The 27,834-nt window shown below is 42.5% G+C and overlaps 1 protein-coding gene and 1 long non-coding RNA gene across 4 annotated transcripts in view; one reads left to right on the top strand and one right to left on the bottom strand.

The window, feature by feature from the left end:
• Nucleotides 1-27,834, bottom strand: part of NSMCE2 (NSE2 SUMO ligase component of SMC5/6 complex) — a 217,077-nt gene that overhangs the window by 83,572 nt on the left and 105,671 nt on the right. The window contains exon 5 of one of the 2 annotated variants that reach the window (XM_040494407.1): nucleotides 25,841-25,924. The exons of the other annotated variant lie outside the window; for it this stretch is intronic. Within the exon in view, the coding sequence (XP_040350341.1) occupies nucleotides 25,841-25,924 (84 nt within the window). The remainder of the gene's footprint in view (nucleotides 1-25,840; nucleotides 25,925-27,834) is intronic. 2 annotated transcript variants of the gene reach the window in all.
• LOC121042965 (uncharacterized) lies at nucleotides 2,886-22,044 on the top strand. 2 transcript variants are annotated; one of them, XR_005796564.1, is made up of 4 exons: nucleotides 2,886-3,573; nucleotides 7,453-7,625; nucleotides 10,373-10,463; nucleotides 21,937-22,044. It is a non-coding gene; the product is annotated as an uncharacterized LOC121042965 (long non-coding RNA). The 2 variants fall into 2 exon arrangements; XR_005796563.1 differs by lacking the exon at nucleotides 21,937-22,044 and having other exon boundaries at nucleotides 10,373-11,477.

The raw sequence follows: 27,834 nt of genomic DNA, 5'->3' as shown, positions 1-27,834 counted from the left end.
CAAAAGCTAATTTTGTTTAATGAACTAACCAGGAAGGCATTGTGAAAGTATTGTGCAACTGAATGCTTAGCTAATTACTGTGAGATCAAATAACTGTTACCATGGTTACTGCACACTGTTTTCCATAATAACTTTTATCACTTCAATAAATCTTTGTGATGCAACAAATATAAAAAGTTTACTGTAACATGACTATAATGTTTTGGAAGGCACACACTGATGACTGACCTACTGAAATTACCTTCCCATATTTGTCAGTGAACAAGGGGTGATGCCCTATCTAGTTGACTCAGTGTCAAAATGTTTCAACGGCTCCTTGAAGAAAAGTCTGTAATTCATCAGAAGTTGAATTTACCTGGTCCTGTCATCCGACAGAAAAAAATCAGAGGGCTCTCTCAGCATCACATCTCGTCTTTGGGAATACAAATAACAGCAACCGTTTATGAAGCAGTAATTGTCAGGTTGCACGCTGGGCAGCTGACCGACGTCACCCTGTAATCTTTCCCACTCTGCTGTGGGAAGAGGATCCGGCTAGTGTCATCCAGCTCCCTCTTGGAAGACATTTCAACCCAGGTCAGTCTAGCTCCAAAGTCACTTTTCTTTCCAGCACACCACACAGCCTTATGTATATAAAGACAGACAGACAATTTCTATAATAACTGTTTTCTTGCTGCGGAGTACTGGTAAATTTGCACCGAAGTGCCATCGGAGGCTCCCTGACATAATGACTGGCTGGTCTGTTAGCTGGAATGATGTCATTGCTCCACTGGAAAATGGGCCTTCTTTCCCCGGATATACTGGAGTTAAGACTTGCTTATATTCCTATTCCTGGCCCCTCCCCGCCTCCACATAGGCAGGGCTGAGTCATCTGGTCACTTTCACTTTTTGCTGTATCTTGCTTGCCCTTTTCTGTATCTAAATGCTGAGATTTCTAAGTGAAATAGTAAACATGATCTAATAAGTTAAGACTGACAATGAACATGAGTATTGAGTGCGATAAGATAAAGGAAACTGCAGATGTAGACTTCAGTTCTGCCGAGGTGAGGCTGTAGAGCCTCGGGCAGGTTGGTCACTGAGTATCTCTCTGGGTTTTCCCATCTGGAAAATGGGGCAGTAATCACCTACTAACTCATAGGGATATTATGCAGATTAATTATTTAATGTTGTTGAGTTTTTTTTTGAAGACACACAGTGCTAAGTCATAATAATCATCATCAAGGTGAAATGTAAAACATACATATGATTAGAGTTATTAAAAAGCACAACCGGAAACCACTGTTGAAAGGGTATCCTACTGCAATAAAAGCAAGGATGCATCTTCCAGAACCCTGAAGCAGAAACCCTAATTCATGAACCCTGATTCATACCTATTCAGCACTGTTCCAAAGGTCGCAGTTTCAGAGAGGCCAAAAGCCATTTATTTCATGGTTGGTTTCAGAGATGAACAGGTCGGATTCATGTCCGGGACTGAATCAGCCTTGGATGACTCAGCTGCTGTAATCTCTCTCACGTTTAGAGATAGCCAAAGGCTGACTCTTCTGTCTTTTGTCCCCCACCGCCCCAGCATTTAAGCTGCAAACCTGTCCTTGACTCTCTATCCCGTCTCTGACCACCTCCTATCTTTTCCATTCAACCCGTTACTGCTACTTCCCAAATACCTCTCGAATTCAGTTCCGTCTTTCTGTGCCCACCTTAACAGTACCTTCAGGAAGACTTGTCTCCTTCCTGCCTTCCTGTCTCCAGTTTCCCCTCCTCCTTAAATCTGTTATAAGGATTTGCATAATCGCATATACTGTTTCCAGTTCATTTTTTACTTCTTTCCTTATCCTACTCTCCTCACACTGCTCTTTCTTACAGTTCCCGATGCTTACTGCTACTGTAACATCTACTACTACACGGTATTAAAATTTGTGTGCTTTGTACCAGATGCTGGTTCTGAAGAACCCCAAGGTCAGTGACTGGCCTTTACTTCAGCCTGGCACGAAGTGTGTATGTGCTCGATAAATGTTAAATGAATGACGGAGTGCATGAGCAAAAGCTTCCAGTGCACAGGTTAACCAGGTACACTGGTTAACTCTGCTGTGCCCTCAGCTTGGTAAAAGGCTCTTGACCGATTATTTTTAACTGCAGGTGATGACAGTAACTGATTCAGGATGTCTTGTTATGACGACTCAGTGAATTAAGTTGTCCTTTGTAATACGGAGCTACACAATTCAAGTTTGCCTGCAAGCTTTTCATTCAGTCCGATTCCATGAACTACTGCCAAGAAGCAAACACAAAGCATAAAACAAGAGCGTTAATGATTTTGTAGAAAGCTGTGATCACGGAATGTTCACATCTATCAGAACTCCTACTATTAAAAAAAAAAACCCTCCTCTTCCAAAGTTATGTCAAGGGACAGGAAAGAAATTAATCAAGCAGTAAGTGGAATACAGAGGAAGGCCGTTTTAGGATGGGATGGTTTTGTTTGCGCCACAGATTGAAGAGAAAAAAATGAAAGAAAATCAGTATTTTACTTCCTTGCTCTGGAATGCTACTAGACACATAAAACCAAGTCGGCCACATGTTTAAACCGGCTTCTCTTACTCAAAGTAAAAGAGCCAAATTTATCTTCATCTATTCTGGGGAATGAGCAAAAGCAGCCGTTAAGAAGCTCATATTCGGTGCGAATACAAAAGACCTCTCCCCAAATATCTGCTGATTAAAAAGATAAGTCTCTGTTGGGGCGCCTGGGTGGCTCAGTCGGTTGAGCATCTGACTTCGGCTCAGGTATGATCTCGCGGTCTGTGAGTTCGAGCCCCGCGTCGGGCTCTGTGCTGACAGCTGGGAGCCTGGAGCCTGCTTTGGATTCTGTGTCTCCCTCTCTCTCTGACCCTCCCCCGCCCATGCTCTGTCTCTCTCTCTGTCAAAAATAAATAAACATTTTTTTTTTTACAAAAAAGAATTGGACTATATACTGAAATATTTTTAAAAAAAGATGAGTCTTTGAGATTGATAAAACACAAGAGATTTAAATGTCACCTATCGATGGCAGTCTAAGGATTAAACTTCATTTGAAGTTCACACAATGGTCTTCCAACAGAATCACCTCTGATTTTAGCTTCTAACTTCCTGACACTCTCCCTCTTCTTGGATTTCGATTTTTGTTTTCTAAGCCCAAGTCTGTTCCTGCGATTACTCATTAGTTTTGGTCTCCAAGCTCCAGCACTGCGGGGCAACACCAGCCCTCCTGAAACCATTCCCTCCCTTGGCTCTGCTGCTCCTCTGGGATCCAGCAGTCCTCCATCACAGACCGTTCAGCCTCGAGTTCCCTTCTCTTTCTAGCCAATGGATGTGTGTGTCCATCTCAGCCCTCTGTGTTGCGTCTGCTAAAACTTCAACACTATATTGGAGTGTGCGACTTCTAAATAATTACTTTCAGCCTTCTTCTTTCTCCCAGTCCCAGGGCTGCACCTCCAACCACCTAAAGGATATTTTAATTGCTCATCACATCACTGCTTCAAAGAAAACATGTGTGAAATGGAACACACCATCTTTTCCTTCACTCGCAAACAGTTCCTTCTGCATTTGTGGGTAAAGATTCGCCATTCTCTAGGGCATTCATGATACAACCTGGGGGTCCCCCCTCCTTTCTTTTTGTTTTTTTAAATATTTATTTATTTTGGGGAGAGCACAAGCAGGGGAGGGGAGGGGAGGGAGAGGGGCACAGAGGATCTGAAGGGGGCTCTGTGCCGACAGGCAGACGGCAGCGAGCCCGACTTGGGGCTCAAACTCAGAACCACGAGATTATGACCTGAGCTGAAGTCTGACGTGCGACTGACTGAGCCACCCACCTGCCCCTCTCCTTCCTTCCAACAACCAGTCTATATGCTGGTGACGAATGCCAATGGCCTCTGACACATGGCTTGCAGTCTACCTTTTGAATTTAGCTAACTAAAAACAGTGTTCAAAATACTTACTGCTTTAACACACAAACTAGTATCGTCCCTGTCTCCAGTTTCTTCTCTTTCCTTCATCATGCCACCAGATTAAACCGTTTGCATATATAAACCTTTTTTTGGCATAGACTTTTGTTTATACCAAAAGTCTCCCGTAGTTTTAGTATCACCTGTAAGATATCCACTTCCTAGCACAGCATTCAGCTCCCTCAGCAATTTGGTCCTGACCCTGTAGTCTCACTTCTCACAATCTCCCATAAAAATACCACATGGATGGAAGCCTACAGACATGTTTGTGCTCACTAAAGGAAAGCAATAAAGAGAACAGATGTTCTGTCTGGTCCTCAAACCAAATGTTCATGGCCTTTGTTTATAAAGCAGAGTTCTTATCCGGTGAAATTCTCAGGGCCACGGTAACTGCTAACATCACTCCTCCTCCTTCTCAACAGACACTGCAGCATAAATAATTCTAAGGTCTGTTTCCTTGCCCTCAACTCCCTTCATCTCTGCTAAGACTTAGTTGCAAAAAACAAACAAACAAAACCCCCAAACTCTACCACTGCTGTCTTTTATTTTCCCTTCTATTTCTTTTTTAAAAATGTATTTATTTATTTTGAGAGACAGAGAGAGAGAGAGAAAACTGATGGAACCACCCAGGTGCCTGTCCCTTCTATTTCTAATCTCAAAACTTCCAGTACTTTCTTTTCTTGTTCACCACCAACCCCACCCCGACCCCTCCACCAACAGGTATACCAGACCTGAAATTCTCAAGGATGCTTGTAAAGTATTCAGAAGTAAGGCATGTATAAGGAAAATGATCTGTGCTTCCCGACAATATAGCAGGACCAATTGATAAGTACTTTAGAAGAACATGATCTTCAGAGAAAGAGATCATTTATACCTCCCTGTAGTCCCATGCGCCCTCCCGCCATAGAAGGTGAACACGGACAGTGCTGTTTGCTCATTACCATGGACTGTTTTCATTATCCGAGAAACTCACTAAAGAGCAAAGTCGGTAGGAATTTTGATTTCAGGGACATGCTGCTGAATTCCTTGTTGTTATTCTTTTAAAAAAATTTTTTTTTCAACGTTTATTTATTATTTTTGGGACAGAGAGAGACAGAGCATGAACGGGGGAGGGGCAGAGAGAGAGGGAGACACAGAATCGGAAACAGGCTCCAGGCTCTGAGCCGTCAGCCCAGAGCCCGACGCGGGGCTCAAACCCACGGACCGCGAGATCGTGACCTGGCTGAAGTCGGACGCCTAACCGACTGTGCCACCCAGGCGCCCCATCCTTGTTGTTATTCTAATCACTAAATCATTCTATAATTTGAGGGTTTAAAAAAAAAAAAAAAACCTTCTCTCCCTCAGCTCACGTAGAATTAGCTATACTCATACGTTCTTAATCTGAGTCACAGAATCTAGTTCTAAGCAAGGCAGGGATTTCATAGTGTGTTCCTGAGAGAAGATTCATCCAGAAATGTTTAGAAGTCAAATAACTTAAAACCATAGAGGGTACATAATTACATACTTACAGAAAAAAATATGCGGAAAGACCATGAGGGGGTAATAAAGAGACTCACATAACAGGGTTTAAAAGCAGAAGAAAAAATAAACGACGACAACAAAAGACCAACAGAGGCTCAGAGGCAAAGAAGATTAGGTATTTTAGGTAGCTGTGTGGTGTGACAGAAAGAGGCCAGAAGCCTTGCTCCCAAAGTAGGCTCTGCTATGGACAGGCGTATGATCAAGGGCATCTATCTGTGAGGCGGGCTGCATCCTGGGGGAGGTGAGGGAGGCAGCGGCCTGGGGGCCAAAGTGAAGAGAGTACACAGAAACTCACTAATCAGAACAAGTCCTATTTTAACGTGATATTGGAGCCATCAAAATGAATGCCCAAAAGAAATGCATGATGAACAAAGTAAAATTTTATGTTAGGACAGAACCCAATCCTGTACTTAACCGCACGACTCACCTTAATCCTGGCCCTGTCAGATCCTGCGAATCTTAATTTTTTAAAGACTGCATACAAAATGTTATTTATCTTGCCTATTGACTTTTTGGCAGCCTCTTAAACTCTGCGCCCCAGGCAAGTGCCTCACTCACTTCTCCCCAGCTCTAGCCCTGCTGCTGGTCTGCGATTTCTCATCTGTGCAACAGGAACACTGAAAACACTGAATCATCACTTTCTCAGGGTTGCTGCAAAGAGTAAAGGAGATACTTGCATGGGGCAAGGGACTGGAAGAGGTGGGGACATTTAAAAAATATTATTATTACTTTAGGAAGAATGGAGTCATGAGGCAGAAAGATGGCCCAATAAAACTCCCAGGAGGTAACTGTGGCCAGCTGTCCCGCTCCCCTCTCCTCTCCTGTGCCAGTGCTCTCTGGGCCTTTCGGTCTCTTCCGTGTTTCTCAAGTGGCTTCAAAGAAGAGCCTGCCCCATCCTGTGCCAGGCCTCATGGGCAGGTAGGTGCCACTGCGTGTAACAGACACAGAGAGGACTCAGCAGCGGGTATACCCGAGGTAGCTTCTTGGAATACTGATTGTATCCATTCTTCGGAGAATTATTATTATTTTTTTTTTTCAACGTTTATTTATTTTTGAGACAGAGAGAGACAGAGCATGAACAGGGGAGGGGCAGAGAGAGAGGGAGACACAGAATCGGAAACAGGCTCCAGGCTCTGAGCCATCAGCCCAGAGCCTGACGCGGGGCTCGAACTCACAGACCGTGAGATCGTGACCTGGCTGAAGTCGGACGCTTAACCGACTGTGCCACCCAGGCGCCCCAAGGAGAATTATTTTTTGAAAGGGACATGAATAGAGTAGAAAATCTAAAACAAAACAGTAGAGATTAGAACAGAAACTCCAGGCCAAGAGACACATGAAAAGATGTTGGGGGAGCCTGGGTGGCTCCATCAGTTAAGCGTGGGACTCAACGCTGGATTTCAGCTCAGGTCATGATGTCACGGTTCGGGAGCTCGAGCCCCGTGCTGGGCTCCACGCTGACAGCGCAGAGGCTGCTTGGGATTCTCTGTCTCTCCCTCTTTCTCTGTCCCTCCCCTGCTTGTGCCCTCTGTCTCTCAAAATGAACAGATAACTAAACATTTAAAACAGAAAAGATGCTCAACATCACTAATCATGAGGGAAATGCAAATCAAAACCATGAGATACTGCCTTAAACCCATCAGAACCGGTATGTGTTGGTGAGGATGTGGTGAAAAAGGAACCCTCATGCACTGTTGGTGGGAATGCAAACTGGTGCAGCCATGGTGGAAGAGAGTATGGAGGCTCCTCAAGAAATTAAAAACAGAGATACCCCAGGATCCAGTTACTCCACTAGTGGGTATCTGCCCAAAGAAAACAAAAACACTAATTTGAAAAGATAGGTGTGAGGCGCCTGGGTGGCTCAGTCGGTTAGGCGTGGGCTTTGAGCCCCGCATCGGGCTCTGGGCTGACAGCTCGGAGCCTGGAGCCTGCTTCGGATTCTGGGTCTCCCTCTCTGCCTCTCCCCCAGCATGATTTACAATAACCAAGATACTGAAGAAGCCCACGTGTCCACTGATAGATGAACTGATAAAGAAGACACGGTGTACATATACCCAACGGAGTGTTACTCAGCAATAAAAAAGAATGCGATCTTGCCATTTGTGACCACATGGATGCCTAGAGCATATTATCCTGAGTGAGGTAAGTCAGACAAGGACAAACACCGTATGATTTTATTTGCATATGGACTCTAAAACACAAAATGAAACAAACGAAAAAGCTGAAACAGACTCATAAATACAGAACAAATTGGTGGTTGCCAGAGGGGAAGGGAGCGGACAAAATGGGTGAAGGGGCGGTGGGTGGGGGGGAGGGGCGATCTGGGCTTCCAGCTACCAAATGCATAAGTCACGAGGATAAAAGGTACAGCACAGGGAACACGGTCAGTGGCAGTGTAACAGCGCTGCATGGGGACAGATGGCGCCTACACCTGAGATGAGCATACAGCATAGTGCAGAGCTGCTCAATCACTGCTGTATATCTGGGACTAACGTGACACTGTGGGTGAACTATACTATAATAAGATAAAACAAATCAAAAAGCTTAGGAAAAACCGAAACGAAGACAAGAAACTTCAGTGAAGCTTCCCATTTGTTGCGGGCCACTTTGGACCATGCCTCAGACTTCCTGGGAGCAAGTCCTTCTCTGTCTTTTAGGGCTTCTCTGGAGAGAGATCAGGCACTCCTGTGGGGCATCCGTCACAGTCCTGGTTATTCTGGTCCATGTGTTCATCTGACAAACACCTAGAACACCCAGTTATGTGCCACACACTGGAAATCTGGAGATGGATAAAGTATAGCTTCTATCTTCAAGAGGCCATCTGGGGGCACCTGGGTACCTCAGTAAATTAAGTGTCTGACTTTGGCTCAGGTCATGATCTCACAGTTCATGGGATCAAGCCCCACGATGGGCTCTGTACTGTCAGCACAGAGCCTGCTTCGGTTCCTCTGTCCTCCTCTCTCTCTCTCTCTGCTCCTCCCCTGCTCATGCTCTCTCTCTCTCTCTCTCTCTCTCTCTCTCTCTCTCTCTCTCTCAAAAATAAACATTTTTTTTATATATATAAAAAAGCCATCTGGGATTATCAGAGTATCAGAAGAGCTCTATACGGCAGGCTGAGGCTTCTATTTATTCAAAACATTTTTAGTGAGTCTGTCATTAGGCACTGTTCTAGGCAATGGGAAATAGCGGTGAGTGTAACCCAATAATCTCTCTGTAATGTAGGACTGATATTTCAGAGCAATTCTTGAGTTAGTCCAAAACTGGGTTTGCTCTAGGGAAGCTTTCACCTCTCGTCTCATCCCAGAGCATCAGTGCGGTAGACCTAACACTTAGCAGTGTATCAAACGTGAAGCTAGAAGTAATTTTTTAGTTTCCTCACAAGATGATCTCTTCCATGATCCAAAAGGGATACAAGGGATGTCTAAGAGACAGGGCCCCTGGAAACATTATAGGGCCAACTGGACACCTCTGTGCAAGTCCTTAGGAAGCTGCAATTAAGGTAATGATTTATATTTGGCCACTTTGAAGACAGATGCCATCTTATCCCTTATGCCTCTCTCTGCCCACTTAGTCTGAGCACTTAACCAATACTTGTTGATTTCATGTAGTGTAATACTTGCAAACATGTTTTACCAGCTATAGGCATCACTCCCACAGTGACATCTCTAGAAACTCTATGCCCCATGGATGGGAGATAAGGTAGTAGTACATGTGGAAGAAATGGTTTAAGGCTGTCCATCATCTACATACTGATCTGGTTCAGGAGAACAATAAAAACGTACTCATCCTTAATCCTGTCCAAAGCGGCAAGAAAATGGTCCAAACCACTATCACAGTCACGAGATTATCACATCTTTACTCAATGCCTGATAATTTTCAAATCTCTCTCAAAATCACTATTTCATTTCATTACTTTATTATTACTATCTTATTTCATCTCATCACTATTTCACTATCACATCAAAGCTATGAAGTAAAGAGGGTGAGCAAGATGATTTCAGTGATGAGGAAACAGTCACAGAATCGGTCTCACCTAAAGTCCCACAGATTACCAGGGAGTTTAAGAAAGCACTTGGACCCCCACTGTAGCATTCACACCATCACAACCAGCCTGTGCAGCTGTTATAAGCATTGACTGCTCAAGTTTCAAAGCGCCTGGCAAAGAACAGGCACAAATACGGGCTTCCATATATACCTCTGTTACCCCCGTGTCTACAGCAGTATTCGGTGAATTAATACATGAACAATGAATGGATGAATAATAACAAACAGATGCATGAGGGGCCGGCAAAACTGAAGGAAGGTCTGATTCGTACTTGAGGTATACAGATAGCAGCTTTCACAGAATTACAAAAGACTGATTTCACAAATGGTTTTCAAAAGCTTCTGAGTTGCTTTTATAAGTTGCCTTACCTGACTGGCTGTAAAGCTAAGTAGGTGAATTTCCCTGACCTATTTTCAAAGCTAATCTTTAAACCCCATGCTTACAAAATCATAAGGACCAAATATTTGTTCTGAGAAAACATATAATGGCTCAGGCAAGAAGAAATTTAAAGAGTAAGTACCGATTAAATTCCCAGAATTGAAGATACTAATAAAAGAGCTGTATCAAAAGACCTCATGTGTGATGAACCTCCAATGACAGCTTTAGCTGCTATTTCTCAAAAGCTACTCAAGTCACAAGCCCAAATGCATAAGAACAGTAAGAGCAGAGGACAGAAGCTAAATTAAAAAAGCAAAAAAACCCCGATGTTTCCATAAACAGTAAAAGCCTATGATACTGGATCCAGACTACACGTGAATATCAAGTGCCGTTTTCTGGTAGAAAAGAAAAAAAGTCTAGCATTTCCAACCTTCCGAACTTGACCACCTTCGCACTCTCTCCCTAGATGAATGAAGCTGGGGTTCAGCCTGCATAAACTCGCTCTTGCACACCATCCAGCCCAAAAGTGTCCACATAAATGTTACACAACAAACTAGGTAAGTCCACAGAAAACTGCAGGTAAGGACAGGAATTCTGTGATAACTACGGAGTACTTTGGTTGATTCACAAAACAGTGATTTTTCTCCCCTTCGTTACTGAAATGTTAAGTACCAGGGGTTTCTTTACCAGGGCTATTGCATGCTTTTCTCTGTAGGCTCCGTTCAACACATGGTGCTCCTCTGCACACACACAGGATCATTCACCTGTGGGATGCGGTGGCCATGTTTTGTCTTAAAATATCTGTGCTGTAGGGTATATTGGGAAATAAACATTTAAACCATGACAGTAGATAAAGGGGCTCACCTAGATCTAAATCCTCATTTTGGAAAGGAAATTCAAGCCCAGAGAGTGAATTATCCCTGGTTCATTACCGAACATGTGAAGGAACCAAAAGGACTCCAATCCAAATCTGCTGAGGGAAGCAGGCAGAACGGGTGGGATGCACACAAGTGCAGTCGTATGTTATATACATGTGCAGTCATATACATACAATATACACTTAGCCCAGTGCATCAAAGCAACCTGTCCCAAACTGTAATCATCTTTTTGCTACAGTGCTGTTTTGATGGAGTCCTGCTACTCAGATGACTTCATCTTTGATTTTAACCCTCCTGGTTCTATTCTGAAACATGCATTTTCACACTGGGCTGACACCACTGACTTAGCCTGAGGAATCAGACTCTCTCAAAATCACATTCAGGGGCCCACTCCCTTCCACCCCACTCCGACTTCCACAGAGAAATCTCCTTCCATGTTCCTTGACTTGAAACCCCAAACTGAGAGTAGTGTTGTAGGATGCATTCTAGCTCTGGCCTTGACACTGACATTGGCCTCCGGAAAGTCACTGACACGTTCTGGAACATTTTTAATGAATTATTTATTGAGCAACTTTCATGGTAAATATTATGTATCTGGCACTGAACTAGATACTTTATATATAGTATAGTAATAACGCATTTCTTTTTTTTTAATTTTTAAAAAACGTTTATTTTGAGAGAGAGAGAGAGAGAGAGAGAGAGAGAGAGAGAGAGAGAGAGAAAAGCAGAGAGAGAGGGAGACACAGAATCCAAAGCAGGCTCCAGGTTCTAAGCTGTCAGCACACAGCCCGATGCGGGACTCGAACCCACAAGCTGAGAGATCATGACCTGAGCCGAAGTCAGATGCTCAACTGACTGAACCACCCAGGCACCCCTTTCAAAAAAATTTTTAATGTTTTTTTATTTTGACAGAGAGAACAATGAATTTTCTAAAAGCGATGGGTACTCTGGGATATGATCTCACCAGATCCTCTTCCCCTTCCCCTAAGGATGGTACAAGTATTCTTTCTATTTCACAAGTAAGGAAGCCAAGGCTTAGTTCTCACTTCATTCTTCCTATTTGAAAGTAGAGGATCCTGAGGCTTAAAGAATCCTCACCCAGAACCTGCCTAACATAACTAGCTTACTAGTGACTAGCCACTGAGTGGCTAGGAGGTGGCGGGGCCAGGATTTGAGCCCATGTCTAGACAACCTGAGTCCACCATGGTGGACGTTGTGAGGCGCCTTCCAGATGCTCCTCAGGAATGAAAACAGCCGGAGGGCTGTGGCCGGCAAGTCCTCTGCTCCCAGCCCCCTTTGGAGACCACTTTAGTTAAAAGAGAGTTCCTTGGGATGTCTGGGTGGCTCAGTTGGTTGAGCATCCGACTCTTGATTTCGGCTCAGGTCATATCTCACAGGTTGTGGGGTCGAGCCCCACAACTGGCTCTGTGCTGAAGGTGTGGGGCCTGCTTGGGATTCTCTCCTTTGCCCTCTGTCCCTCCCCTGCTAGCGCGCTCTCTCAAAATAAACAAACATCAAACACACACACACACACACACACACACAGTCACCTTACGCAAGACCATGCCCCTTCCGAGAGTTGACTGGCATCTGATGGCTGCTCAAAGAGGTATAAGGGCCTGGCTTTATTTTCCCAAGTCAGGAACAGCTCTGAAGGGTCATCCACCTTCAGAACTCCCTGCAGGGTCTGCTGACGCTTCTGCTGAGATTGTATCATCAGCTTGACTTCTCTCTCTGCCCAATCCTCCTCCCTTCCCTTCCCTTCCCCAGGTGTTGATCCCAAGATCACTCCCTAGCAAACTTCTGCATCTCAACCTCCAACTCAGAATCGGCTTCCCAGAACACCCAACCTGCGGTATCTGGGTTCTTTCCACTTTACCAGGCTGCTGCCTCAGCTGCTTCATCTGTAAAAGGGGAGGTTGGTTTAGATGAGCCCCGTTTAGCTTCGGCTCCCAGACTACAGTGTGGCGTAGCTGAAAAAAGTGAAAAGTTACAAGATCTGATTTCTATTTTTATTTCAGCCGCTTACTAGCAGTATGACCTTAACCCCAGAGATTCACTAACATTATCTACCCTGTCCTTCTCTCAGGGTTGTTGACAGCATCAATTTATTTTCAACGTTTTATTTTTATTTTATTTTTGGGACAGAGAGAGACAGAGCATGAACGGGGGAGGGGCAGAGAGAGAGGGAGACACAGAACCGGAAACAGGCTCCAGGCTCCGAGCCGTCAGCCCAGAGCCCGACGCGGGGCTCGAACTCACGGACCGCGAGATCGTGACCTGGATGAAGTCGGACGCTTAACCGACTGCGCCACCCAGGCGCCCCGAAAGCATCAATTTATAAACTATAAAGCTTGCATTAAGATAAGCCCTATTTTCATGAGGATTATCACTGTTAAATTTGTGGGAGGAGGAGAGCAACAAGGGATGAAAATATGGCTGTTCTATGATTCTGGGGAGACCCAAACAAGGTCCTTGGTACCCCGCTGCAAGGCCAGTGGCTGCCCTTGCCCAGAGGGAGCCCCCAACTCAACCAGGGTCCACATCGTTGCTCTGAACATCAGGAATCCGTCCCGACTGGTGCAGGACTCTCACTTCCTCTTTACAAAGCTCTGTGAGAAAGCCAGAAGCCGCTGGGGGCCATTGGTCAGGCGTATCCCCACAATGCCTTGCACAAAAGATACGTCAGGTATTCTCTTCCAAATAATTCCCTTCCGTGTGTCACCTCTGGCCACCGAATAAAAGGAAGTCCCATTACCACCCCATGCCCCCAACCTCTCTCCTTTACCCCAACGTCTTACTCTTTGGCATTTTCTCATCTGTGGCTTTTCTCATTCTTGATTCCTTTCCAGATCTTTTCTACTTTGCCTTTGGGAATCCTGATGTCATTATTAAAAAAAAAAAACAAAAACAAACAAAAACAAAGCAAATCATTCCCCAGCTTTACCCAGAGTGCTCTATCGCCCTGCTGTAAACAAAACGCCGTTCTTCCTGGAGGCTCTGCTTCCTTCTCTGTGGAAACTGAAGATCATGGTCGAGACTGCACATTTTCCCCACTTCTGCAGCCAAAGGGGCCAGTTAAGGGGGGGGGAGGAGTGGGTTGGAGATGAGGGCATTCCCTTGGATAAAATCAACCATGCAGACGGTTGCTGGTACAAAACTATCATTTCCAACATCGTGGGGGCCTTCAGGGTCTCCTGCCATCCCGCTCGCCTACTGCTAGCCAGTCCTTGCTTGCACTTCTTTAAAACGTTACTCTAAAACAAGTCCCTCTCTTCCATGCAGCTATTAATCCCGCTTTGCTCCCTTCTCTTGGTGCACAAACTTGTCTATTTCACAGAGAAAAATAAAGTCCATCAACTCTGATCTTCAGTTTCCCGTCCTCCTCCTATAAAGTTACATCCATCTATACCCACCCTTCCTGTATTCCTCCAATCTCAAAGGACTGCCCTCGATCCTATGCCCTTCTGTCTCCAGGCAGATGTTACTGCATGAATCACATCTTCTTACTCTTCTCTCTCCAACCACTTCCTTTCACTAGCCTCAATTCCTCGGCTCATAAAAGCATTTACATTTTCCATCCCGCCGCCCCCAAGCCACCACCATCACTACCACACCTCCTCATGCCCTGTGTTCTTCTCCAGTTGGTCTCTATTCCCTTGGCTACATGACCGGCGTCTACTTTCCAACTTCCCATTCACTCACCCATTTATTCAGCCTGGCGAAAGTCAGAAATGCGTTCTCATCTATCCCTAGAGCTTACTGGACTGGTTGCTTACATTTGACACAAAAGATTTACTGCCTATCTGAAACGACTTATCTGGTTACTGTGACAACTCCTCCGTTCTCCTGGAACTTCTCGTATCGTTCTTTTCCAAATCTTTTATGAGCTCCTTTGACCACCTTTTATTTATTTATTTATTATTTGTAATATTTATTTATTTTGAGAGAGAGGCAGAGAGAGAGAGGGAGAGGGAGACAGAATCCCAAGCAGGCTCCACATTGTCGGTGCAGAGCCCGACGTGGGGCTCGAACTCACAAACCACGAGATCGTGACCTGAGCTGGACACTCGACCGACTGAGCCACCCAAGCACCCCCCCCACCCACCCCGTGCCTTTGACCACCTTTTAAATGTCAGGGTACTGCTCTCAGGGTTTTATCTTCCATTCTCTTTCTCATTCTTCTCCTGAGTGAGCTCATTCAACAATAATTCCAACTGTCAACTCTATGACAGTATCTGTCCCAAATCTTTATTTGTAGCTTAAATCTCCTCTAGTTTTTGACTTTGCTTTAAATTTTCCGTTGCCCCCTTCTAGTGGCACCTGCATCCAGCCGGTCACCCAACTTAGAAACCGGAAAGTCTTCCTTCACTTTGTCCTTTCTCCCCCAGTTAGTTACTAAACATTATCTTCTTACCTCATACTTTCTTTCTGAACCCCCTAAATATTTTTTGAATGTGTTTTCTTTCGCTCCTCCCCATCACTGCACTGTTAACGCAGTGTCATTGTCCTTGCCTGAACCACTGCAGTGGTCGCCTAACCCTAGGAAGGGTTCGTACCCTCAAAGTCCACTTGGCCTACAGTTCCACAGAAGGATCCATCTAAAACACCAATGTGACCAGATGGCTCCCTCCAACACTACCTGAGGCAATACCACCACCACCAGACTGACTGAACACGATATGCCTTCACTTAGCGTACAAGGACCTCCAGGACTCAGACTCTGCTAATCTCTCGGGCTACATCAATCGGTGCTTCCCATCTCCGACGTTATGCTCCAGGAACCCCTAAGGGCCCCTAATTCCTCATGTCCATCACGCCACTTCGCGCCTCTGCTTCTGATCACACGGTTGTCCCTTCTGCCCAGAGCACCTCACCCTCCGTCCCCCCCAGCCCCCCACCTGGCTAACTCTTCCTCAGGATTCCATTCACTTGTGCTCTCATTGAGGAAGTCTTCCTTAATGCAGAAGGATTACCCGTCTCTCGGCGGTGTTCTGGGGATGCCCCGTACATACTGCTGCCGTTGTAACACTATGCTGCTTCAAAATTGCTTGTTTGTGTGACGACCACCTTGCTCCACCAACAAAACCTGGGGACCTGACACAACAGTCGCTTATTTCTGTTCAGGAATCTGCAATTTGGGCAGGGCTCCGTGCGCATGGCTTGTCTCTGCTCCACACAGTGTCCGCTGGTGCAGCTCTCCCAGGGCTGGAAAATCTACTTCCAAGATGACTCACTCACTGTGCTGACGAGCAGGTGCTGGCTGCTAGTTCCTCTCTGCCAAGGTCTTTCCACAGGGCAGTTTAGGCTTCTTCACAGCGTGGTAGCAAAGTTCCAAGAGTGAGTGTCTCAAGAGACAGGAAGTGGAAGCTGATAGTTGCTTAAGGCCTCGGCCCAGAAACTGAACAAACCTTCTGCCACCGTCTCCTGTTGGGCAGGCACAGAGTGCAGATTCAAGGGGAGAGGGCACAGCCCCATCAACCGATGGGAGGAGTGGCCAAGAGCTTTGGGAGCCATGTTTTAAAAGCATCACATTCCCCTACTGGACTGCGTGAGTCATGGAGTCACAGACGTGGCATGGACCTGCTCAGCGAATGGGTTCATTCCTGGACCAAACTGCCTACACAGAACTTCACAGTCGCAGTCAGTCATTTGCACCACGGAGATTCTATTCCAGACAAGTCGGCCCCATCAATTAAGCAAAAGGATGAAGGCCCAAAGGAAATGAGACTTAAAGTCTTATAGTAGTTTAAGAATGGGAGGGCTTTATGAGCTAATCAAATTATAGTCCTTCATTTTGCCAAACAAAACACAAAAACAAACTCAAAACTTGAGGCACACAGAGAAAAAAACAGAGCAAAGAATCTTTGTGGGTCAGTTATACAAAAAAATAGCAATGATTCAGAATTTGTGACATATGGGAAGTGCATCCTATTTACTTGCTCAGCTTTTTTGTTTTCTTTTAGCACGCCAGAGCTAATTAAACCCAAGAACCTGCATGATGAGTATTGTTAAATTTTCTTTCTTTTAAAGGGAACACTATTTACTTTTGCAAATTGGGTCCTGTTTACAGCTATAGTTGTAATTTGATTACTTGATGATGCACTGTATGTCTTGGTAATATATTTTGTGGCACAGTGATGACTCAAATACTACGCATTGACATGCATCTAGCCATTAAACAGAATATGAAAGAATGCATAAGACCTCAGTTATTCAGTTATTAGACATCTTTAAACATGACTGAATCACACAAACAACAGAGGTATCTGACTTTGAATCATTAAATGTAATTATTAAAGTCAAAGGAAATGAAATAATGTGACATCAGTGAGGATCAGACTGCAAGCCTAATTCCAAAAGTAAATCTTGACTAAATAAAAAACTAATAATAAATTAGTTTGCTGAATTCAGACAGACACCTCATTATAGCTTTAGAAGCACACACTTAAACAGACCTGAAAATATTCAATCTCTTCTAGGCTTTCTGAGGAGCTTCCAAAACACTAGATAATCTATTTAAAAAAAAAAAAAATTGGTGGGATTTGTCAATTAACTGAATACATCATAGCATTTTATGAAGAAAGTAAAATGAGTTTTCCCCAAAAGAATGAACTTTTTTTTCTTGGAATTCTTCTTGTGTGGCAGAACATTTAGGAAATGTAATTTCCTACATGCAATTACCTTGTAAATTAGACTGCCTATCTGACTTCATTTTAAGCAATCTGGAGGAAGGGGCACATTAATTTGTCAATTCCATAATAAAGATAAGTCGGACGGAATGCTGCTTTTATAAGACAAACTAAAAGGTATATTTATAACATAATCTGCACTACCTACCCAATGTTTATGCAGCTACCCTTGCCCAGTATAACATCTGAGAAATTGAAAAATCTCCTAGAACAGATTAAAGTGGAAAGTGAATAAAACCCCACTTTATTTAAAAAGTGGGGTTAATAAGAATAACTTTCAGATGGTGAAGCTGTAATCAGCTAATTTATGAAAATAACTGTTATAGTGTCTAATACAAACAGGTTCTCAATAAATGGTTCTTTTATTGCTGTTATTAGTGAGATCCTTTTTTGTCCAAGAGCTTAAGTTGGGAATTTGGAATCACTGTCCCTTAGTACTTCCTTGAGCTCCACATCTACGCAGGCACCAAATGTTACCGATTCTTCTTAAAGAACTATCATTCTTTCCATCGTGTGAAAAATTGAATTTTCTTCTCTTTGCATGGGCATTTAAACACATTCAAGCCTCTCCCATTTAAAAATTGTGGTCTTCCCGCTGGAGCCCATAATGGAATTCTCCACTGTGTCAAGTACCTCAGAAAGATTTATTTTCTTTTTGAAAAGATGTACATGTTTCTTAAATTCATTTCTGGGCATTTTATGTATTATGTTACTAATGAGGATAATATTATTTGCTTATTTATTTTGTCCTTCCCCCCCCATCACACTTTCTAAGGGTATGGCTGGTGAATAAGATACCTATTGACATTTGTCTATTCTGTCCTGTAGCTATCTTACTCCACTGTTAATTATTTGCACTTTTAAATTATGGAAATAACACATTTTTGCTATCAAAACTTTGATATACATACAAATAAATATTTAAATCACTGGTAATCCCACCATCAATAGTTGTGTATATTTCCTTTTAGCTTCTTTTCCAGATGGCTTATCATACATTTATCCTATTTTATAAAAATGAGATGTTGCACATGCTGTTTTATTGTAATATATATAGACATTTAGGCTATGTATGTATGCTAACATTAATGTGATCATCAACATTATTATCAGCTGTGAGCGTAAATCTCATTTAAAGATCAGGATTCAGATAAATTTAAAATATGAAAACTAATAAATGGCTGGAAGAGACCTGACAAAAATAAATGAGAATTATAAGAAATTATAGCTATAACAACTTCAGACAAACCTGACTTTGAGAGAATACGAGTGAAAAAAGTAAAAGTGGGTTACTTTTCATTAGTAAGTGTTTACACTTATTACAATAAGGAAATCACTGACTTTTTACGCTACAAGCATTTCCACATTTCTTATTAATAGAGATACACTAAACATACTTTGAAAAATAGAAGGCTACACTGAAATTCACTGGTATCATGAGATGGCAACAGCATTTCAGGCCTTTTCAGAAAAGTAACAGGGCTAGAAAAATCTGGGAGGATACAGAAAGGCAAGCTGTTTTTGAAAAACATCTTGTGAACACCTTAACACTTCCATACCGATAAGCAAACCTATAAAAGCGTTTTGCAATGCTTTTAAAGTCCATGCCACCCTTAAATAAGCTTACAAATCCTAAGCTTAAAATATTAAAATAATGGCAGATCTGGGGGGAAACATTTGCTTAAAAAGAATGTAAGCCTTGACTGTTCTTGCTTGCTGGAATCTTCTGCCTCCCAGCCTCAGTGGCATGGAAAAGAGAACTAAATGTGGGCCATGCTAAGCACACTGCTCTTGCTTTCATAGTCACAAATGGAAACAAAACAAAACAAAACAAAACAAAAAACAGCCTTGCAAATGTATTTTGATGAAAGGAGTGACGTTCAAAGTCCACTCCTTTGTTTTGGGGTAAACAGGGGGAAATCTTTTACACAAAAATTCTTCAGAGTGATTTTTCTGGAAGTTAGTTTGGCAACTGAAACTTGAATTCCAAACACTCGCCAGAGATCTTCTGGCAAAGATTGGATGTAGGTGACAAAAGGATCCCTCAAAGGCTCCCAGAGGATCTTTAGCTGCAAACTGGGAAGCTCTCACCCAAATTTACTCTTCAGACAGATTAAATTTTTCCCCTACCTGGATTCATCATCAGAAATCTGTTTTTTGAGAACTTTAGTAAGTCAGACAATTAAGAGACATGTTTGGTACAGCTTAAGGGATATTAGGAAAGCAAACTCTGGCACCAGATTGGGTTTGAATCCCGGCTCTTCCAGTGATTAGCTGGGCGCCCTAGGGCAAGCTTGAGACCTTTCTGTGCCTCTGAGCTTTACCTGGAAAATATGTAAAGTACTATATGTAACTACTTCAAATGACTCTTTTGAGTACTACGTGAGGTAATACATGTAAAGCATCAGAACAATGCCTGGCAAGTACCAAGCCCTTGAGAAAGTTAGTCTTATTGGTACAGCTGGACTTACGGATCAAGTAATGATGTTGCGTTTACCCCCTGGATATTTCGGTTCTTTTCAGATTAAAAACCTCCAAATAAAGCTTGCAAACATGTTATGCTTCGTTGAATGTTGGCGAGTTTAAAGTAGCTGTTTTTGCCCTTACTGTCTCAGAAGCAATGCAACATTATCCTTCAGGTTATAAGTCTTCCTAAGCACTTTTACTTCTGACATGACTAAAAAGGTCTAACAGGACATAACGTGGCATAAATAATCACTGTTTATTTCTTTCCACAGTTTGGTTTCAATTTTTAACATTAAACTCTTCAATTCATCTGGAATGTATTTTAATGTAAAGTATAAACTTGGGATTTAAAACAGGGTTATTGAAACATTAGCCAATGGTTCCAAAGATTTTTCGTGGGTAAGCCAACTTTCCCCCACTGACTTGAAATCAATCACACAGCCAAATCTTACGTGTGCTTATTACAACAGTTGTCTATTTATTGTTGTTCTCCTACTGGAACTAAGTTTCACAAAGAAAGGGAGCTGGTTACTTGGGTTCATCGTTGGATCACCAGAGTACTGCTTGGATGAGAGGAAGACAAAAGGCTTTCATCCCGTTTTAATTTTATTAATTATTATTATTTTTGTTTTTAGGGAGAAAGAGAGCGTGCAAACAGGGGAGAAGGGCAGAGGGAGAGAGACAGAGAATCTGAAGCAGGCTCCACCCCCAGGTGGGGCTCACTCTAACGACCCTGAGATCATGATGTGAGCCAAAATCAAGAGTCACATGCTCAACGGACTGAACCATTCAGGCGCCCCAAGGCTCTCCTCTTTTGACCCCTCAGTGTGATTACCACCTTACTGATTTCTAAGGACAAGCAAATGCTACATTATCGAAACAAATCTGAACTGATCACTGTTACTATTTCTTTCAGTGAGCTGGTGGTTTTCATTTGCTAGTATCAGACCGAAGACTTCAAACACTTGGTTTTAAGTGACAGTGTTCGTAATTCTGGAGAAAAAAGAAAGAAAAAAAAAAAAAACCAAAACAAAACACAGAATTTGGTCATAGCCATTCTAGTTTCATAAAACAAACAGGGAAGTTTTCCATATTTTTCTGTGCTTTGAAGTAGCATTAGAAAGCACAGGAAATACCTGTTCTTTTCAGATCTGACAGAAATGACTGACAAATAGGTCTAGAATTTGCATTTTTGAGGAGGAACCTTTCTTTTAGTCTGATTTTTGCCCATTTTAGCCATTTAGAGTCAATTTTTGAAGAACTGATTTTTGGTCATTCATTTTACAGATTGAATTTATGGTCATAGGGTTAAAAATATTATTCTTTTCAAATATTGTTTTTTAAAAAAATTCCCTCTGCATCTGTGGTTATATACCTTTTTTTTTTTAAACCTGTGACTCTGGATCACATTATGGTTGGATTTAAAAAAAAATCAATTTGAATACTTGTCTTTAACAGAGTAGGGTAGTTATATTGCGCAGTAATGAATATGTTCAGTTTCAATTTAAACTACACTCTGCTTTTTAATGCCTGCAAATTGTTTTCTCCTTACCACTCTCCCAGTCCCTTAGCCATATTAAAAGGTCTCCCCCAACTCTTGGCCAATCAAGACACTTTCCATCCCATTTCTATGCTAGCCCTGCTTCACTCACAGCTTTTTTCATTTCTCTCATTTCTTATTTCTTTACAGAAGCCAATAGTAAGATAGCATGGAGTCTCTTCGCACTCCTACATCTTCCTTCTGCCTGCCAAACTGTCGAAGCATTTTTATAATCGTAGGTCCCTGTTATTATTAGTCTGCTACATTCATTTTTTGAGGGATCCTTTATCGTTAGCATAATGATGGCTTACTACTTAATGGATAACTGTTATTCATAGTTAATTCCATACCACTTAAGAAAAATTCTATTACGATTCTTCCCTTCATTGAGTTTAATTTATTCTAATTACTTGCTTGGCTCTAGCACGTCTTTGCATTTTGGTTTGTTTTTCAGGACAAGTACACAAGTGGGATGTTTTGCAAGTCGTTCAATGTCGAAGATGATCTTTTTGTGCCCTTTCAATGAAAGCAATGACGCACCAGCTGGCTGTTGAATTGGAATAACGGCACTCTCCCGCTAATGTCTAATGTGATGCGCCATTGGTTTCCTCACACAAAGTTGGTAGGTGACTGGGTACAAATTTATTCTCCTTTTGTGGACATCTTCTCCTTCACCCCACCCTATCCCATCCCCACACATCGGGATGCTTACAGTTTATTCCTTTTTTAAGTATAACAATTATGTCAGAATACATTTAAAAGAGGATTTTTCATCATTATTCTTTTTGTTAATAGCTGCTGTACTGAGATAGAATTCATATAGCATAAAATATCTTCATTATTTTTTGCCAGCCACCTCTGAGCCCTTTGATGTGAAGATTCACGATTCCCTTCAGCCAAAGTGGAGTCTGAAAGCGTGAAGTTTAACATGTAAGCTCAGGCTACCCTCTTGAACCAGAAGCCTACCCACAACCATCCTGAAGCTGACTGTTGCTGCCACACTGCCATTCCTCCCTTCTGTTCCCCAGGCTCCACCTTGGAACAGGCATCATGTTCTTTATACTCTTTGGCTTTCTCATCAGATTCCTTTTCTTTCTCCATGGCTTTGCCTGGTCCAACCCTCAGCCCTCCTCTCCTCTCCGTCTACATACTCCTCCTGGCTCCAACTATCGTCTCTATCAGTGATTCTCAAGCCCCACCCTGAATACTGTTTATGTAGAAACTTTCTCCCATCAGCAACATGTCATTAAGCATGTTGACTCTCAGCTACAGGGATATCATGAAATCTCAGGAGCGGCATTTATAGCTTGAAGAAATACTTCTCCTGCCCAGAACTTGAGACACATCTGTTCCATCTCTGGTGACCAGCACCATCATCTGCTGAGCTGTCCACTCCAGAAGCCTGCACGTCATTGCCGCTGGACATGAGGACGGAAATGGTGCCTCATCTAGTTTGCTACCATTCATCAGGATGCGCCAGATAGACTTCTGGTTCGAGATGGTAACCTGAGCTTATCTATTAAACTTCACACATTCCCCACAACCTGAGCTAAATAGGGAATCATGAATTCTCACAACAAAGGGCTCAGGAGTGGCCAGCAAAAAAAATAACAACAACAACAACAACAACAACAACAACAACAAAGAGTGCCTAATACATAGCACAACAAGTATTTGTTGAAGCAATGAATTCAATCAATCGCTAAGTCCTATGGTTTCCAATTCATTTTCTTCCCACTCATCCCCTTCTTTTCATCCATAGTCAGCACTTTAGTTAAAATCACTATTACTGTCTGCTTCGTTTACTGCTGAGTCTGCCAGCCTCCCGTCCTGCTTGTCCCAACCCATTTTCCACGCCACAGTCTCTTATCTTCCTCACAGGTCAGTTCTTATCATCCCTCCACTAAGTCCTTTTAAAATCAAATCTGAATTTCTCAACATGACCCACAAGTGTCTAATGCCCTTGACTTTGTACATAGCATTCCTACTACTTGGGAGAATAACTCCAGGGTCATTGTAAGGAGAACTTCTTGAGGTACCAAAGCTGAATTAAACACTTGTCTGATGTGCTCCCCCAAACAGTCTATATTTCCCCTACAACTGCATCAATTCTGTGTTGTAATTGTCTGTTTCTTGTCTACCTCGTCAATTACGGTGGAAATTTTGATGGGTGGGCCACTGTCCTTTACACTGTATTTCAGTGCCCTGCATGGTTCCCGGCAGAGAGTAGGCATTTGATGGGCATCTGGTGAATGAATACATTTTCATATACCACAAGTGACCATGCAAGCAGACAACTTTGGAATTCTATCATTGGAGAGGGGTGCTGAATCAGTGGAGATCCGTAAACAGGCATTAACAGTGCATGAACATCACAGACTTGTACCCAACATTTTATGTGTATATACATTTGTTGAGGGTAATTTTTAGACTGTCTAAACAGTCAATAATCCTAAAAATTTAATAAATGCTTGATTAGAAAGGACTATTCTGAAGTGTATTACAAACTAGCAAAACCAAAATGTAGATACATACATACAACACACATATACACACAGGGATTCCCCTAACGCTACCCAGCCTTAAGGTAAACCTTTTACTGAAAAGGGACAAGGTCAGAGAGTCGAGGGCTGCAATCCCTGAAGAAAAACAGATGCCACCAAAGAACTGAGGCAGAACAGAGAGAAAAAAGGAACTTCTGTCTCCGTGACAATTTTACACGGGGTCCTCATGCAGTGTGTGAAAGGGTGGTTTCCATGCAAAGGGTATCAAAGTCTGAAGAGATCCGTATAATTTTGAAAACTGAAAACTTCAGCTTGCCATGATGCTGCTCAACTTCAGGGAAGTTGGTCTTTTCAGTTCTGGCCGGTGACTTCCCTATCTAGACTCTGACCTTCAACAAAAGGCAAGACAAAAGGAAGAGGAAGGCAGTGGGCGAGGCTTATGACAAGGGAGGCGCAGGAAGAGGGGGAGGTCAAACCCTCATCACATCTCAGGTGACCCTCTTTCCCTGGCTCACTCTACGCCTCCACTCATAGTACAGTTTACGTACTTCCCGAATTGCAGGAATCTTGACAACGTATCAGGCACTTTGGTCAAATGCTAAAATGTATGTAAGTTCTGAAAAACACAGGCAGTTTTGAAAGTTCTAGGGTTTCCTTTTTTCTTAATAAATGCTGACCATGCGCATCCTCCCCTGAATTAATTAAACATTTAATAAAGAAAGGGAACATGCTCTTTCTTTTTTTGGTAAGTTTTCATATCAGCATACTGCCTGGTTTGCTTTAGAAAATGTTAACCTCGGTCTGAGATGTTACTAATCCACAAAGGTAGGACAGGTGGTTCGGAGTGGTGACAGGCTTGATTACTTTGTGTTTCAATGCCAGCTGGCCTAACTTCCACCACTGCAGAGTCCGCAGGGTGGTTACTGATCTTACATCTAAGATGTCTCTAGGTGTGAAACAAACCTCACTTACAACAGATGGAAACTGGACCCTGTCCTCATTAGCAGCATCTTTCATCCAAAGGAAATGAAAGCCCGTTTGGTGAATTGGGTCCAAAGGCCTGGCGAATTCTCTTGACCGGTTAATTAGCATCTAGGTAATCAGGAATGGTCCGCACTACCTGTCTAGCAATTCAGCCCCGGGATCACTTAACAACACACAAGAACAGCTCTCGTGATGCACACAGATGGGAGCCTCATGAATTTATTATACATACTATTAATCCACTAGTGCCTAATTCTGCTGCAGAACTCCAGTTGTGTAAATGGACAAAATTGTGAATGCTACAAAAATAGTTTCTCAAAACCAAGTTTGTAAAACATCCCTTTAAGATTCTATATTCAACTATTCTATCTGGACTTTTTGTGAGGTTTTAATCTACTCACAAAAATGTATTACTTTAAATAATAGTGACAAGTGAGGACTGCTCTGGGTAAATTCCTGATACATTTATGGGGAAACTTAGTGATCGGTTATTCTGGCTGGAAGCCGGGGTGAAAGGGGAAGTGGAGAAGAAAGGGGAAAAATTATAATTTAGTAAAGTCCCACCCGACAGTGTATTATTTGATGCCATATTCACTTAAAAAAACAAACAAAAAAACAAACCTCCGGGACTCACTTCAGAGTTGTAACGGGCTTTGCCCTGATATCCTTCTTAGCAAGAAATTGCGGTTAATGATTTATTGAAATCTGGTCTAAGTTCCGTTATATTCATAGATGAGCTGAACATGTCACTGAGAACTGGGCTGTATTGTTTCCAGAGCAGTGTGTGGGATCTGAAACCTTTTCAAATGCTACTGGGACTGTTCTGAGGAAAGAGAGAAAGATGAGAACGGAAGAAAAAAATTCTATAACCTCGTCCATTGCCTGCTCTACTTGAATCCTTATCCTTAATCTTGTCGACCTCATTGTGTCTTCTATCTTCTTTAGGTTTCGCTGCTGCAAGAGAGACCCAGGTTAGGAAGTGTGACTTGAGAATGATGCCAGGATCAATGTTGACAAGGAGATGAGAGCCAGAGTGAAGCCAGAACTGGAAATGAGTTGTCAGAGATGCTCATGAGGAGGCGTCTACAGCATACATTCCACCCCTCCGTACAGGGGTGAAATCTGCCAAACCCAGAAGAAAAGGGTCTACTCTCGCTGAGATCATTTAATTTGGTGCCAAGTGAAATGTGCACATTATGAAGATGTTCTTAATACACTACTTCTGGGAAGAATTATTCTTGTGAAGTGTGGAATGGGAAGGAAGCATGAGGCATGGCGACATGGATACGCATCACCTGGGACATCCAGCAGTCTGCTCCCACAGATGCCCTCAAGGTAGTATTTACCTTGAGGGGCCTCACAGACTCTGACACCCGATCTCATGGATTGGACCCAGGAATGCAGACTCATGCTAACAAAACTCACAAGACACAGATGTATTAAAAAAAAAAAGAAGAAGAAGGCGACTTTATTATTTACAGTGAACAACAGAAGAATCAGGTGTACTGAATGTCCATCAGCCTGATAGTGAATTATCTCCTTGGGAAGGAAAATTTACCGCAGGGAAGCGTGGTGGGCATGGAAGCAGAGCAAGTGGAGTTAATTACACAGGATTCCAGCACCAAATGGCATAAGGCTCTGCAGCTCTCTACAAGAGGGTTACCCACCTGCCAGGCAGGCTGGATGCTTGCCTCAGCCTGGCAGGTGCCACTGCTCAGAAGGTGCTTTGCTGGGTATCACCACAATTAAATTGATCGGTTTTCTTTTTCTCTGTTTGAGAGACAGAGAAAATGCTCATCTGATGAAGATTTTATATGTTTGGGCAGTTTTAAGATGTCAATACCCTCAATTAGGGTATAGTCAAATTTTACTGTCCAAGGAGTCTTTATATCTCTTAAGATCACAATGGCGCTCTTGGCTTTAATCTCTTAGATGTTCATTTCTTTGATTAATTTTCAGAGAGTATTTTCATTTCCCTGCTTTCTGAGATCAAGAGGGGCACTGCAAGGTGGACTCCACATTTGCCTACAGGTTCCACAAAGTGTCAGTTAAAGTCAAATCAACCTGTACTCACGGTGCCAACTTTATGCCCACTGCTGTGCCAGGTACAAAATAACATTCAAAACAGCCTCTAAGGAAATGTTGTATCCACTGGATGCCTACAGCCTTTCTCTCTTTTTAAGGTACAAGAAATATAAAGATAAACACAACATTGTCTTGTTCCCTTTAAGTCTTGCAAAGGAACAAGATACATGTGTTTTAAAAAAAAAAAAAAAAAAAAAAAAGAAGGTGCTGTGCCAAGTGATATAAAGCATGGCAGAGGGAGTCCTTTTATATTTATGGGCAGAGACAGAAGCCACATCTTTCTGTTAAGTCTGATTAAAAAAAAAAAAACAAAACCAAATAACACTGATGATTACTTTAAAAATTTAACAACAGTGAAGCATGAAATAGAAGTTCCTTCCTTTCTACTTCTCCACCCCTGTTATACCTCTCAAGGTTGCCCCCAGTAGTTCGGTGAATACTCTTCCAGATCTTTTTCTACGTATATGAAACACACACACACACACACACACACACGCTTTAGCAGCCCCAAACACACATATTTATATACATAAACATAAATTTATATATTATATCAACATGCAAAATTTATATATTACACATCCCATTTATGTAATATATACACATATGTGAGATTGTAATATATATATTGTTTTATAACTTCTTCTACATTTAATTCTTTGTTGTCAGTTATAACATGTATTTTAAAAAGTACAAAAAAATAAATATGCTGTTTAGAAACCAAACTACTCTGGTTGCTCCCACCAAGTCAATAAACAGAAAATTCTCAGTGCCCCAGA

This window comes from Herpailurus yagouaroundi, unplaced genomic scaffold (assembly GCF_014898765.1).
Source record: "Herpailurus yagouaroundi ecotype Mexico unplaced genomic scaffold, PumYag 186, whole genome shotgun sequence".
In the NCBI taxonomy this organism is placed as follows: Eukaryota; Metazoa; Chordata; class Mammalia; order Carnivora; family Felidae; genus Herpailurus; species Herpailurus yagouaroundi.
The sequence above is the reverse complement of the archived record's forward strand: the minus strand, read 5'-3'. Positions and strand labels throughout refer to the sequence as shown.